The sequence below is a fragment of the Aulostomus chinensis genome, chromosome 10, assembly GCF_037954235.1.
Source record: "Aulostomus chinensis isolate RoL2024-O1b breed Wild chromosome 10, RoL_Achi_v1.0, whole genome shotgun sequence".
NCBI lineage: Eukaryota > Metazoa > Chordata > Actinopteri > Syngnathiformes > Aulostomidae > Aulostomus > Aulostomus chinensis.
Window position 1 is genome coordinate 11281385 of NC_141329.1, and position 15155 is coordinate 11296539.

At 39.5% G+C, this 15155-nt stretch overlaps 1 protein-coding gene across 5 annotated transcripts in view; it reads right to left on the bottom strand.

Moving 5' to 3' along the window:
• The window catches only part of LOC147254400 (uncharacterized), a 104638-nt gene that overhangs the window by 30100 nt on the left and 59383 nt on the right, over nt 1-15155 (bottom strand). For 2 of the 5 annotated variants that reach the window (XR_015118157.1, XR_015118155.1), the window contains exon 3: nt 8164-8215. Coding sequence is in view for 2 of the 5 variants with exons in the window: in XM_086216020.1 (XP_086072146.1) it covers nt 12560-12609; nt 14206-14444; nt 14560-14670 (400 nt within the window). In the remaining 3 variants the exon portion in view is untranslated. Of the gene's footprint in view, nt 1-8163; nt 8216-12341; nt 12610-14205; nt 14445-14559; nt 14671-15155 lie in introns of those variants that run through there. The other 3 variants (XM_086216020.1, XM_086216021.1, XR_015118156.1) reach the window with 3 other exon arrangements.

Sequence of the window (15155 nt, forward strand, 5' to 3'; positions counted from 1 at the left end):
AGTTACAGCCACCTCAGTAGCTGCAATACGATTAACATTTCATATTATCATATTATAAATATGTTTTTTGTTATGTTCTTTTTTAATGTAACTTCATTGTCATAAAGATAAATCTGCCTGTGAGCTGAGCCATGCAAACCAGCCTTTTGAGTTAAACAGCTCTGTACAACCAATCGGATCCCAGGCAGTGTTTTCCAACATCCAATTAGACAGTGGGATTTCCAATCAATATTGGAAGCAACTGCACCTTGAAGTAGCCCAGAAGGCCATCTCGTTCATTGTGATGCTGAGAGTAGCGTATGTACGTGCTCCAGGAGGCAGCAGGCCCGGATCTCTGCAGCTGCCCTCTGGCTCTCATCTCACTGCAGCAGCCAGACACCGAGCTCCTCCATGGGTGCAACCAGTACAAACACTGGTTCTAAACAGCTTGTGTCACTGGTGAAAAGCTGAATTCTTATTTAGTGGACCTGAATTGAAGAGAAACCTACCTGAAACGGCAGATTTTCAGGGCAAAGTTTCATTTCTGTTTGACCTCTGACCCGCCTGAATTATGGAAAGACTCACCTGTAAACAAGCTGCGCTTACTTCTAACCAACTCCTACATCACTTTTGATCACTGAATTACAACAGTAACGTATTTAAAAACTGCTTGCCTTCTTTTTACAATAATACAATAATATACAATAATAATCTTTTAACGGAGCAATAGCAGAGTGAAGGACACCCGTAAGATGTCCCTAGCTAGATATATCCTATATATATATATATATCTCCACGCTTTATGTATTTCACAAGATCTGCCCCAAAATGTAATCGATATTGGAATCGATCATTTTAAGTAATGAAGCGAAGCAAATTGGACACTTGAAGGAGCAGTTAAGATGAGCGTATAGAAAATTATCTATCCGACATACATACACAACAGCCTTCTCCCCAGCTTCACCAACATATGTTGCTGTTAGTGGTTTATGTCTCTGACCCTTGCAATGGCGGATCATCCACATCTTCATAGTTCAGGCACAGCACATATAGTCTTTCTACAGTGAGTTGCTTTGTTTTTTTTGGGCAAAAGTACGTTACTGATATGAACATCTGAAGTCAGAGGCAATCAACTTGTTGGTACTAATTTAATCCAGTGTGTGCCAACACAGTTTGTTTAATCAGACTTTCTAAAGGATCTTGATTACTCATTCAGTGTGGGGCTCTTGTGTGCCTCTGTCAATGCTAAGCTCTAGCTGAATGGAAAGAATTGCCACAGTAAGTTTAAACAAAACAAAAACAAGACAGTAAAATGGATCATATCTTTTCTTCTGACGTGATGTGATGATGTGAAGATCAGATTGATGGGAACACGATGTTTTGGGAGCTGAATGCTTCAGATTGATTGGATTAGATATGCATCTGCATCACTGTATTGTGGGTTCTGGTTCTCCAGAATGGTATATATAAGGCTGCAACAAATTATACCTTTTTATCACTAATTAATCAGCCGACTGTTTTCACAATTAATCAATGAATTGTTTACTCTATAATGCTGACAAAATTAGATTTTCTTTTTTTCTCAATCACAATCAACTATCAGAAGGGTTGGTGCTGAATTGCCTTTCACTCATCTGGTTAATTAATTAGTGCACCTCCATGATACAGCAGGATACATTTCAGTGCCATTGTTATGACAATGTTAGGTAAACGGTTTTTGAAAAATAGGGTAATATTCAATTTTGAGAGTTACGAACAACCTTTTTTATGCCTGGTAAAAAGTTTGAGAAATGATATGTGTGTGCGTGTATACGTATAAACATACAGTATGTGTGTGTGTGTGTGTGTGTATACATATACATACACACACACACACACACACACACACACATATATATAATTCCCTTTTCAAATTGATGTTTACCTGTTTTTCAGTATGCGCAAACTGTGAATGTTACATGAACGTGTTTCAGTAAAAATCAGCTATCAGCCAAATCAGTTGCAAACAAAAAAACAAGAGTGGATATTGGCAAAAATTCTAATTTTCTGCAGCATCCCGAGTTGATATATGGTTGAACAGAGACAGAGTTTCTCTTCTTAAACACATTTTTATGGTGGGGTATTTTTTTGATGAGACAGTGAGGCTGATCAATTAACTTAAAAGGTGTTCTTTAAAGCCTTAATTTCAGTGCTTCATCGCCTTAATTTAAGGGAGAATAAAAACATGAAAGTTGGTGGAGAGTGAGACTGATGACCTCAGGAAGTCCCAGGTGGGATTGAACCAGCAGGACATTGAGATGACAGGATCAGGAGGACGCCCAGAGGGGTTTTGAGAAGTCTTCAAAAATCTTTTATCTCACAAATTATTAAAAAGATATGTATCTAAGTTTTGGTTCCTGTCTTTGACAGTGGAGCTAAAAATGTGGTCAATAATCATTCCGGAGGAAAAAAAATCTTCTGTCGTGAACAAATTTTAACATTTTAAATTTTAATGGTTTTAAAATAACTGATCAGCAACCTTAGACACAATCTTTCTAAATTTCAGACCAGAGACAAAAAAAAATGCCCTTCTTCGATATTGTAAGTTCCACGAATAAAATGATGAGATACAATTAATCACGGCCTTTTCTTCGTGCATGTTGTGGATATCTGCAGAATGTGGGGATCTTGAGGTAACTACGTCCTTTCTCCCTCTACTCTGTCTTCTTCTTTCTCCCCTTCGCTCCCTCTGCCGTCCGTCCCCCCATGAAGGACGGCCGCTGTGAGCTGACAACCTGGCTGGCTGCCATTTGTTGCTCTGCCAGTCGATTTTTCTGCCACCCACCCCATCCCCCTCCCTGTGCCTGCCACACCAATACCCATCATGCATTTGTCAGACACTGTCTGGCTGCTGCCGCTGCTGCAGAGCTGCGGTATGAGTACATTGGAGAAAAATGCAGTTTTTGTTCAGACTTTTGTTTTAAGTCAAGGTCCATTTCTTGCTGTGGACCTTCGCAGACCTTTATGAGTTGAGGAGCATGTGGAGATGTATCTGCTAAGACTGATAACACCAGCAGACAGAAAAGCACGGAAAAACACCAAAACAATGAGTGGCTTTGGCATTCATCAGAAAATAAATTGTGACATTTAGGCTGTAAATATGGTGACAGACATTCCAGGGAGCCAGAAGCTGGGGAACCTGCTACTGAGCCAAATTAGGAAGCACAAAGACGTATTTCAGATCAGCATAACAAGAGATTGGAGGTTCAAGCCTGGAATAAAGATAGGTGGAGACAGACTGCACTGTCTGGAGACATGATTTTGGCAAAGATTTCTGGCATAAAAACAAATACATCTCCGGGTGAAGACCTGATCACTGATGTTGTTAAATGACAATTTCACTCTTAATGATGTATTATTAATTGTAAACGCCCTCATTATGAACACAGGCCTCCTTCTTTTATCCAAATCAGGTCCGCTTTAATCAAACTGTGATACAGCTCAATACAGGATATTTGACTTTAGTCTTGCCAGGAAGCCCTCCCTGCTGAGCTGAATGGCAGAAGGCCACAGGATGTGCTAGGAGGCAGTTGTTACAGCAAAAGGGTGGCCTTTGCTAAATAAAACAAAGATGAAGGGGGGGGGGGGGAGAGAACACATGGATGGATTTAGCAATGAACTTCACATGCTCTAGGCCTGCTTAGAAACACATGCAGAGATGGTGCACATCTGTAGGGCGAGAAAAGATGAACAGGGAAGGCATGAATCTGTTGTCTTTATCTTTTTAATGTTATTATTATTATTGTTGTTGTTGTTGTTGTTATTCTCATAATTATTATTATAACTCATACACAACAGCAATTTTTGGAAGCCAATTTGGTACAAAGGCAGGTCTGTTTTTTTTTTTTTTTATTTATTCAAAGAATTACTTCCATGATAATCGCAGCTAAATAAAAATAAAATTGACGTGAAAAAATCTTTGGGAAATAAGCGTATTCACCATCCTCCCCAGAGCTGGACAAGAAGAGAGATGCTTTAGGGAGCTGAGAACAATAGAAACCAGCTGACTGCTAGTTAGTTCAGTAAAATGAATAATGGCTGGGAAGTGTTAACATAGGTCCCTCTTGCCTATATCCTGGTACAGATAGTTTCAGGGTCTTGGTTTCTACGGAAGTCCATCCTCTCTTACAAAGTCTGCCATGATTAGTAGCAGCAGTGGATCTTCTAGTGGTCAAAAAATATTTTGTTTTGTTGGCTGATGTTTTGAAAAGCTGCTTAAAACCATCAAGGCCAGTAGTTACGTCAGGAAAGTGTTGTTCAACTACTGTGTGTATCTGATCAGCTCCCTAATGCGCGCGCACACACACACACACACACACACACGGTAGAAGAGAGGGATATGTATCGTCTTGTCTGACTCTGGGCAGGATACACAATAGGCATAATTCCCAAAATGTTGGCATGTTCCTATAATGAAACTGGCAAGCAAGAAACCAGCTTTTTTCTAGCATGAAGAAATACAGTCAAGATGCAGGATTACACACAAACAATTTCTGCTTTCCAGGAGGTTGATCTGACAAAAACTTTCAAGACAAAGAATGACTTCAGAAAAAAAATCAAACATGGCAGCAGATTGTCTTTGTCAGCGCTACGTTTTGCATGATTTTTCTGGTTGCCATTATATTGACATGAAGAAAACAATATGAAACAGAATTTTGCAACAGTGTTTCCTGTGATTATGAGTCTTATGACAAATCCCGGCACTGAAACGTTCACACCACCAGCTTGTTTAGAACCAGTTACTATCCATAATGGAAATCCCAAAAATCTGTACTTAGTCAAGGCAACAACATACAGCGGAGAGGGTTTTGTTTTGTTTTACAATCTTAACGATGTTCACGGGTTGTGTGAGGACACAGTGTATTTTATGCAGCTTAATACTGATTGGAGACAGTCAGACGGAAGATTCGCAGCACAGTGAAAAGACAAGCCACAAAATTTAGAAGATGGTTCAGCGACAGTTCCAGATGTAGGCAGAGTGGGAAGTTGCATTAATTATAGAGGGTGAGCTCCAGAACGCTAAAGACAAGGGAGGATAGAGATGCTTTTTGGTACGAATGCAACAGAAGACAGATATGGAGAGGAAGGGAGACAAATATTAACAGAGGGAAGCAAACGTAGCCACGGGTACAGCAGGGGAGCAATGGAGAAGAGAGCAAATATTAAAGAGGAAGAGAACTTCTGGAATGTAAAGTGAATAAACCTCTTTGATAAGAGGTGACATGTCTTCAAGCAATTCAAACATGTCCAAGTGTTCAAGTAAAACCAAAAAAAGGTAGCTTTTTTATATTTCAAATACTCACAAACAGGTATCTTTAGCCCGCAAAGAAGTTTTTTTTTCTTCCTGTTTTACTTCTTTGTGAATACAGAATGTAGAAAGAGCCAGCCACATGTACTTAGCTTGAAGCTAATTAAGACTGATTGCTAGCAACAGCTACAGTGACAAAATAACAGCTAAACTGACCAAAAAATGTCTGCACACACACACTATCAAGCACATCATCTGGTATAATTGGATAACGCATATCTTCTTTGTGCGGCTGTGTGCTTTGTAATACACAAACACTCAAATACTGAGGTGGGTGACAAGAACAGAATGTTCCCTCAAAGGTACATTTGTTACCTTTAAAGTAAAATATTGAACTCCTAGGGGCTGGAAAATTTTGGACTAAGAGAAAGGGTACAAAGTGAACTGAAGGGTACACAATTGTCTGTTAAAACTCCGCCAACACACACAACCATTTGTAACATTTTAGGTACACACTGGTATCTCTGTTTTTGACTTTGCAGTTTGTAATACGAACTATAACCCCTCCAGTGTCTTGTAAGGTTTTAGCTCAGATGAGGATGTTTATGAATTATTGAGCATAGGGCTGGATAATGATGACGTGAATTATACCACATGATGCATTTGGAGGTTTATAAATTAACATTTTTTTTCGGACAGGTTTGTTATTTCATTGTTGTAGCCAGCTGTTGTTGACTGACCATTAGTATCAAGCTAAATATACTGTACTGTACATGGCTGGCTTTTTTTGAATTCTGGAGTCACAAAGAAGTGATGCAAGAGGAAAAAATATCTTTGTGACATCCAAACACCTTTTTGAGAGTAAAAAAAACAAACACTTTCTGGGTGAGGTATTGCTTTAAGCATTTAGATATGCCTCATGTTGTCCAGTAGATTTAGATCAATGCAGTATATTGTTAACAAGTAAGGGAATTTAAGTAAAATATTTAAATTGTGGTGGACTAAATAAATCATGAAATGCAAATAAACACAGACCATTCTTAATAGTACAACATTGAACTTAATAGATCTTAAGTAAATTACTTCCATTACACCAGTATGGTAGGACATAGTGATAGATTTTTATATAATTATTTCTGACACTGTTTTGCAGTTATCAAAAGCTGGAGTAAATCGTCCATTATTACAGAGCTATTCTACATTAATGACCCTCTGTAGTATTGCTTCTCATTCACCCTCACATGGACAGATAGGTTGGTTGTGCTGCTGCCATGCAAGTAACAACTTGGCATTCAGTGTCTTGCTCAAAGAAAGCGGTGCCAAACCAGGCATAAATGGGCGACCTGCTGTACCACATGAGTAACAGACACCCTGAGAGTGGGATTTTAGTTCTTTCAGCTGTTTTGATTTAAGCTGTCATTGAAAGAGGAGATTAAAAATAGACGCTGACTTTTGAAGATAATGTTATCCATATAAAATAAAATATGAAACAATTACTTGTCAAAAGATTTTTTCTTTCTAAGAAAACACAAGCACTAATACAAATCAGTGCCATATCAAGGCTCACAATGGCTCACAGATACAAGATCTATTTCTTGTTTTTGCTGACAATAATCAGAAAATCATTTATCTGCGAGCGGTAGTGTTCTGTTAGTCTGGTTGGATTCTTGTTGCTATCTTTCCTCCTACACACTGTTCCAGAGTTCCACCTGTGGTTATAGACACCTAAGAACAATGCTTTTCATTTATGCTACAGATAAGACTCTCTAGATAATGACATCACTCAAACTTTGACTGGATTTTTGCCACTTAAAACTAAGTATACATAAACAAACTTTTGTCATGGATGAGAAGGGCTCTGACTCTTCTTCTTACCTCGAGTGACTCCCTTGTGTCACACAGTTAGCTCGCAATGTCATGGGTGCTACGGAGTTACAAATCAAATGTAAGGCAGTTGAGCAATTCAAAACAATATTCTTTTCCTCTGTGTACTTTTATCTCTTCTGTATTTTTCCTCCTTCATTTCTCAGTGCTGCAATTTCTTCCCCCGTTAGCCTCTGCATGGGCGATTTAATGTTTTAAATAGGGCTAATACTGGATCCTCATGCACCCGAAGAGGGCACAGGCTCTTAATGACCCTCTAGTGTACACTACCTCTGCGGCCTGAGTTAGAATTGTTGCACTGTACACCACCTTGAAACCAGACACACACACAACCACATAAACACACCAGTTCACACGGTGAATGAGCTTGTTTGTACTGTGAACCTTTTCTGTCCCCTCAATGCAGAACAAAAGCTACGCTGTTGTTCCAAACTGCTAAGATCTTGCAGGAAACGGGTTACTTTTCGGTACACATTCACAGGAAAGAAAGATAAAAGTCAAGAGCAATAAAATATCATAAGATACAGAATTTTTTTATTGTATTCTAACTGGCACCCCAACCCACAAATTGAACTGTTTTGTCCATCTATCAACTGCCAGCAGGTGTCAGCAGTCCTGTGACCAAGAATTCAGACATATCCTGGGGTAGGATTGCTAATTTTTTGGGGCTTGGACTTAGAATATTCATATTTGTCCAGGAATGACTCATCAGAGCATTCTTAGAGTAAAATTGATGTTTTAACTCTACAGAGCAGTGTTTATGGTGAAGCCAGCTTTGTATGGGTGGTCCAACTAAAGTAATAAAGCAAGTGGTATTCACGAGAAGACATTCAAAATCAATGACTATGAAACGTCCAAGGTTGGATGCATTAATAATGTTGGATAATGTGCAAGCTGTCAAGGAGGACTGTAAGTGTCTATGTCCATGTAAAAAAAAAAGCCACAGAGAATGAGATTTAAAAAAACAACCAGATTTACAGAAATGTATTGTATTCTGAAGGTGAATGCCTTACCTTTTACGTAAGTCCTCGCTTTCTTCAGCAACAGAGTCTCTCATGACTCCTGCTGTGAGAAGAAACACTTTCAGTTAGTCAGAGCACCCAAAGACTCACTTCCATTTTAAGAATTCCTATTTAGTACCCATCTCTCAATCATTTAAAATCACATGCGTGACATGCATCACACAGAGGGAACAATGATAGACTAGATAGGCATCTTACAGGAGAGACAAAGAGGATGGATTGTGAAGAAAGTTAAATGTCCCTATGATGAATAGGAACCACAATACGGGAACTGATCTAAGATCAGTTTGTCATGTGCGTGTCTTTGCCACTGACAGGCTGCCGTATAACACAAAACTAAAGTAACTGCAGGTACAAGTCCTTTCCCGAAGATAACCCGATATCTCAAAACACACAATTCCCACATCACCAGTGCACTTTATTACTTAGCTAATTAAAATGTCTTCTATGGATCGCATATTATTTTGTTTGCAGATGACACCCTAATTTATATCCATATCCAGTTAGAAGGTAATCTTTCCGTGAGCACTCATCAAGTAAATTGAATATATCTGTTAGCATGATGATGTAGGAATTGAATGGGAAATTGACTTCTTTTATTTACTTTCAGCACCCGCTCTATAAGTGGAATGTCATTTTTGTGACTGTTCTATTTCTATTCATGCATTTATCCTGTTTAAGCTATTATAGCTTACTGTCACTTTCCTTGCAAGTGAAACACAACTAGTACTAAATGTGAAGATGCAGTCCTCACTTTACTTGCTCTGCATGCTCCCGGTTACCTCCAAGATGCAGCTAATGCTTGTACTAGCACAAACAGGAAGCAGGAAGCTATCAGCAAAACACTGAACACAACTATTTGCTACACTCTGAATACCGCATTGATTCTAAGTCAAGAAAAAGAGTATGAGAGGCTGGATAAACCATTCAGTTGGGATTTTTAAAAGCAGTGTAAGGTACAAATACAACTCAACTGACTAACGGATTGGAATTGCACTGGTAACTTAATGTGGATGTAAGGCTCATAACATTTGTGCATCCAAGTCTACTTCTTGGCATCTTGAGCTTTAGAGCTAACCCCCAAGTGACACTTCAAACCATTCAAAACAGAAATGATAAGAGTGGATTGAAAAAGCAGCATGCTTTATATTAAGGTAGAAAGAATGAGGACGAGACACATTATGAATCCTGTATATTCAGAATCAAAAGGAAACAGCAATATTTTTAGCCACCATGAAAAAAAGCAGTGAGTCCATTATCTGGCTAAGTATAACAGGAAACAAACAGTTCTTTTGAGCATCTGTGAATCCTTTTATCTATTTTATAGTACAAGAGGTTTGCTGACTTTAAGTTCTTAGAGACAAAACTGCACAGAGGTCAGCAGCGCTCTGCTTTCTCTGGTCCCCTGTCCCTTTTAAGACAATGACCTGAGCAGCAGGGCAGCTTGGCTGGAGATGAGAAAGTAGTTATTTCCAGCACCCTACTCATTTATTTGTGTACGTATTTTAAGAGACCTAAAGCAGCAGGCTGGATGCCTGGGTGCCATGCTGATAAAGCAAGAAGGGGACTGATGGAATAGAGGGGCAGCATGGGGGGCTCGGACAGGGGATCAGGGCTCTAAGCCAGGCGGATACACTCGGGTGGATAACATGTCTTTAATGCTACTGATGTACTGCCCAACTGGCGCCCCGGCTGGCTGGCACCATGCCCAGCGTTCTTCCACTGGCTGGGCAGCTGTATGGCTTGGATGAGAAAGAGAGGGAAAGTCAGGGTTGACAGACAGACCGCAGACAGACTGACAGAGACGCAGACAGACTACAAATTAAGAGAATCACTACTGACAAAGTGGATGGAATGCAGCACATACAGTACAAGTTTCATATTTATTCATGTCTATTTTACAGTCAGATATGGCTAACAAATATAGAGAGCATCCAGAATCAAACTTCAATCACATGAGGCTCAGTGTTAGATCTCCTCCTTCCTTTAGGATGCTTTGAAAAGACACTCAGACAACTGAACCATCAAGATCTCCTGATACTGAAGTCCCACCATCTTCAAATAGTTTCTTATCTATTCCACTCATTTTGTATAGCATTTCATCACTGCTGCAAAATTTAAAAAAAACAACCCAACTGTTACATTTTTCATATTCTCCCAGAGGAAAAACAATTTTTTTATAGGAGTGTGGTGATTCTGAGTAAAGCTGCATTATCACGCTCTCAGCTCATCTCACACCAAACGTGCTTTTAGCTGCAATGTGGAATAACAGGACAGAAAAAAAAGAGATGGAAATGGAGATCTCAGGATGGCTATCAGGATGCTCGCATCGACTGAAAAGTGAAGCAGTGACGTTGATGGCAGCAAATATCTCAGTTTCTCTGATTAGTCCAGACTGGCCTCGGCTTGTACTCAGATGTCAAGGTGTTACTGTTCTGAATCCAACCAGATGAGTATTTTAATGATGAGGGGAACATCATTCCCTCCAGTCATGGACCCTGGGTTAAACAACACTGGTATAAATGGAGACAACAGCTAAAAAGATAACATCATAAGAGAATGTTGGCGGAAATCATGGATAAAGGCCAACCACTGTCACATTACAAAAACATTTAGGGAAACACTAATTAACATGGGTTTAAATCACAAGGAAGTGTGAGATGCTTATTTGAAATGTTTGTTGCTATAGCAACAACCCTATAGGTGACACCAGGACTTCATATCTCTGTAAAGATTTTATCAGTTTCCTCCTCAAGGCAAACCCTCTGCTCTTGAAGGAAGTGACAGAACCTATTCTTCACCACATATAACTACAGTATTTATTTGACCTCAGTCTTCCTCCGTAACATGTGGCAGCTGCTTCTGTTCACCTGACAGCGAGGAGTTTCTCCACATGGATTCAGAGCGTGGTAGGATTGGTGCCATCCAACCTGAGGAGCTGCAATGCAGTGACCAGGACAAATATTCTCATCTATACCCATATTTAAATAGAAATAAATTGATTTATCTTATTTAAAATATAAGCTGCTATTGTTAAAGATATGAAATGGTGCACTACTGGAACCATACCGGCTAGGAATGATCACCAACTCTGCAGCACGGAGCAATTTAGCGTCTTTCAGCCTTGTTTTGTAAACATGATCATTTCATTCAGTCTCAGCTCTCAGTTTTAGCTTTCATTAGTAGTTTCTTAGATTATTTATCAGGACAAAAACTTAAATCAGAGTGAATCTTTCTCAAGTGACAATAAATATTGTCTTTTGGATGAAAGGGAACTGTTAATTGGCATGTGCACTGTGGGGGGAAAAACAAACCACTGTTTTGTATAACAGGCCCAAAAAAAATCCATTATTGCATTTACTTGCTAATTAGCAAGGGGTTGATACATGCCCATGCAATATTTGATAACTGTATACATATATATATATTTTTTTGCATTTGCATTTGCATTGATTTACATGTTCTTCTACTTGATGATGTTTTAGATCACATGTTATCAAGAACCTCTTGCCCTGTGGTAATGGTTCAGTTGTAATGTTTTTAGAGTAAGGCTACAGAGTGTTAACACTTTTGTCAAACTTGTAACGAAATGCAATCAGTTATGCTGACTTCACTGCATTCGGGAATATTATCGCAAAAACACAATGAATTATTGTTATTCATCCAATGTTTATTATGTTGGCATGAAAATTCCAACACTGCTCTTCTTAGATATCCTTTTCTCTGGGGGGGTGGGGGGGGGGGGGGGAGTTCACTCTACTTGGCTTGCGTGACACCCATGTAAGCAAGTGAGAGAAAAACTATATTCCTGGATATTTGTTATCATACATGTTTTGTAACTGTATATGTTGAGGAGCTGGATACGGATGAATCCATCTGTGTAATCTCATAGAGAGACAAATGTAACCAGAGCAATCATTTCTTATTCTTTGGTTCTGGTGTTCAGGGCCCTGCTCCAGTATCTCTTCCACCTGCAGTGTAAACACACCATGTTTTGGAATTCAGAATGGATTTGACCTCCTGCCAAAAATATTAGCACAGCTTTATTTGAAATGATTTGCCATGTGACAGAGTGATCAGCAGGAAACTTTATTTAAAAAAGGAAAGAGTAAATATACCATATACAGTTAGCTCTAACAGGACAGACTGTTTATATCTGAAGAGCTCTTAAGAAAGTCAAGCAGTGTTTAGATTGTCAGACATTTCAACTGCAACAAGTTGGTTAAAAAAATAAACACTCAGAGGTTCGCACATGAGATTCTGTTATGTGTTTGGTTCAACATCATTAGAGTGGTCTGGTCAAGTGTTTACCATATATTATTACAGACCCTCATCTTGAACATCTGCTTATTTGATAGAAACATAAGCCCTGTCTGTTCTATTTGTGTCAAAGCGGCGTGTGTCTCTCCTGAACTCCAGCAAGGCCCAAGCCGGTGTCTGCACACGCAAAAAAGAAAAGAAGAAGGGGAGAAGAAAAAATGATGTATGGAGTTTATTCGGTCGCAACCAAGTTCATCTGGCATGCTTCTAGTATCTATTTATACTATTACACAGACTATAAACAACAAAATGAATTTAATTCCTCCCCCTTGGTATAGTCCTCATCTCAATCGTCAAGCCCTACACTCACTAACCAAGAAACTGTTTGATTTGAGCTCAAAACAAACTGTAACCCTGCCAGGTCAGACAGGAAGTTGAACTGGAAGTGAAAAAGTTAGTTTGTTTTTCACTTAAATACCACTTGATAAAGAAGATGGAGATTATTTAGGAGAACTCCCTTAAGAGTTTGTAAACTGATATTTCTCAGCAGTTTTTGCAGGGTTTTTTTTTTTTGTAGCCATCAGTTGCCATTAGCAAACATTAACTTCAAGCTAAATATCTGTGGCTAGCCCTTTCTGCACAGGAAGAAAGAACTTCTTTGGGAGCTCAAGTTAGAAAGAAGTAATGCAGAATGTAAAAAACAAAACAAAACAAAAAAAACAACAAAAAAACATCCCCATGAGCTCAAGACAAGTATTTGGGTGTACTTTACAGGCAAAATACACTTTGGGGGTGATGATTCTGAATGCATTCAACATTCACTGATCTGAATGTCAAAGAAAACTGGGACAATCTTTTTGACAAGGAGTACAGCCTATGTCATGATTCATGACCATTCATCCGCCTCCACATCGCTATCTACCACAGAGTCTTTTTAATCAAATCCACAATAGACTGCCCTGTAAATTCGTCAGAATCCACCTTTCATAAGCTCAGGCTCCTCTGCAACCTGCTGCTCTAAGGCTGGTTTCATCAAAATTGCAACATCTTATCTGTGACTTCAACATGTCAACTTTGACACATTTCTCTGATCAAAACAGGTATCAAAGCTTAACGATCGCTCAAGTCTTGTTAACTTGTGGCAAAAACTAATCCAGAAATGTGTGTGTGCAAAAAGAACTATAGAATACAGGAGAATGTACAGTGATTACGTTGGCTGCACTGAGTTGTAATCACTTTCCAAGAACAATTGCGAAAACGGTATTCTGGACTGGATAAGCGCTAAATGTGGGCCGCAAGTGTCGTGTACATGACAGACACCATCTAGTGGCTGTAGCAGTCTGAACTCATACCTGCCTTCATCTAATTCAACCCTATGACACATCATAAATCATCTCTCAAATTGGACTAACTGTGCCTGAACTCAATCTTTTTTTAAATTTTGCCCCCATTTTCATTTAAGTACTCTTAGCTTTATATTGATTACAATCTGTTGTCTGTCTTATGATCTGTGAAACAATTTCTACTTTTTGAAAAGTGCAATGCAAACAATAATTACAGGGGCAGCATTTTTTTCTGTGCTGTTATATTATTTGGATAATTACTACCAACTTAACTTCTGCTATTTTCTGCTTGTACTTTTTCCTGGAGTAGAGTTTTTGGTTACTCTACCACCCCCCACAGGTCACCAAATTTCGGGTTGTTGTGTCCCTACCTGTGTTGAGCTCAAACTCAAACTACTGTGGCCAACTGCCTTTTAGCCGTGCTACTTACAAATGTCTTTTGAAGACGCGTTTAATGTAACTTGCCAGCTTGGAAACTTTGTTGTCATTCTTCCTGACATGAGGTCGAGGCATGCAGCAGGGCTGGTGGCATTTCTGCTGGTCAGTTGAGGGGTGGCCCCAGATCTGTGGGATTGTCCCGGCCCAGATGGCCCTCCTAGACAACTCAGGGATTCAATCTCAATACCTTTCTCACCCCTCCTCATAGGCCAGATGGAGACTATTACAGACCTGAGCAAGAAAGAGAAAAAAAGAGAGAGAGAGAGAGAGAGAGACAGTATGGATTGTGTATGTGTGTGTGTGTGTGTGGGGGGGGGGGGGTCGCCTTTCCAAAATCTCTAATTACCACAATTGTTGAAATCTTTTCAGCTTGCTTTTTTTCTTGCTTTTCTGACACAAAAAGCAGCCTCCCAACATGCACTGCAAGTCCTCCTGAGAATTCCTATAAGAGCCCAGACTGTTTCACACAAGACAGAAAAGCGGCGAGAGAGAAAGGATGGAGAGGAGAAAGAGAGAGGAGAAAAAAGCACATTAAAGATATGCAAATCCAACTGTCTGGGGTGAGGAGCATTAACCAGCGTTAGTAGGATAGCTGCCTCTATTTTTAGTGTTTGCAAGTGTGTGTGTATGCGCACGTGTGTCTGTCTCTCCCTGGCGAGGTGTGTGATGACTTCCTTAAGCCCAGGCTTTCATGTGCTAGTGAGACAGTCTGGGCGTCGAGATATGTCGGCAGAAATATTCCGCCTAATTGAGACACTTCACAAATGAAGCTGTCAAGCTGCGGCTTCAAACAGAATACACAACAGCATTTAAAAGAGAATTTCTAGGACAGCAGTGTGAAGGAGGCTCTTTTTTTAAAACAGTGTATTAAATGATTACAGGTTAGTTTAAGGACAATCAACACTGTTGCCAAGGATGAGTCACAAAAGCAAAAAATAGCAG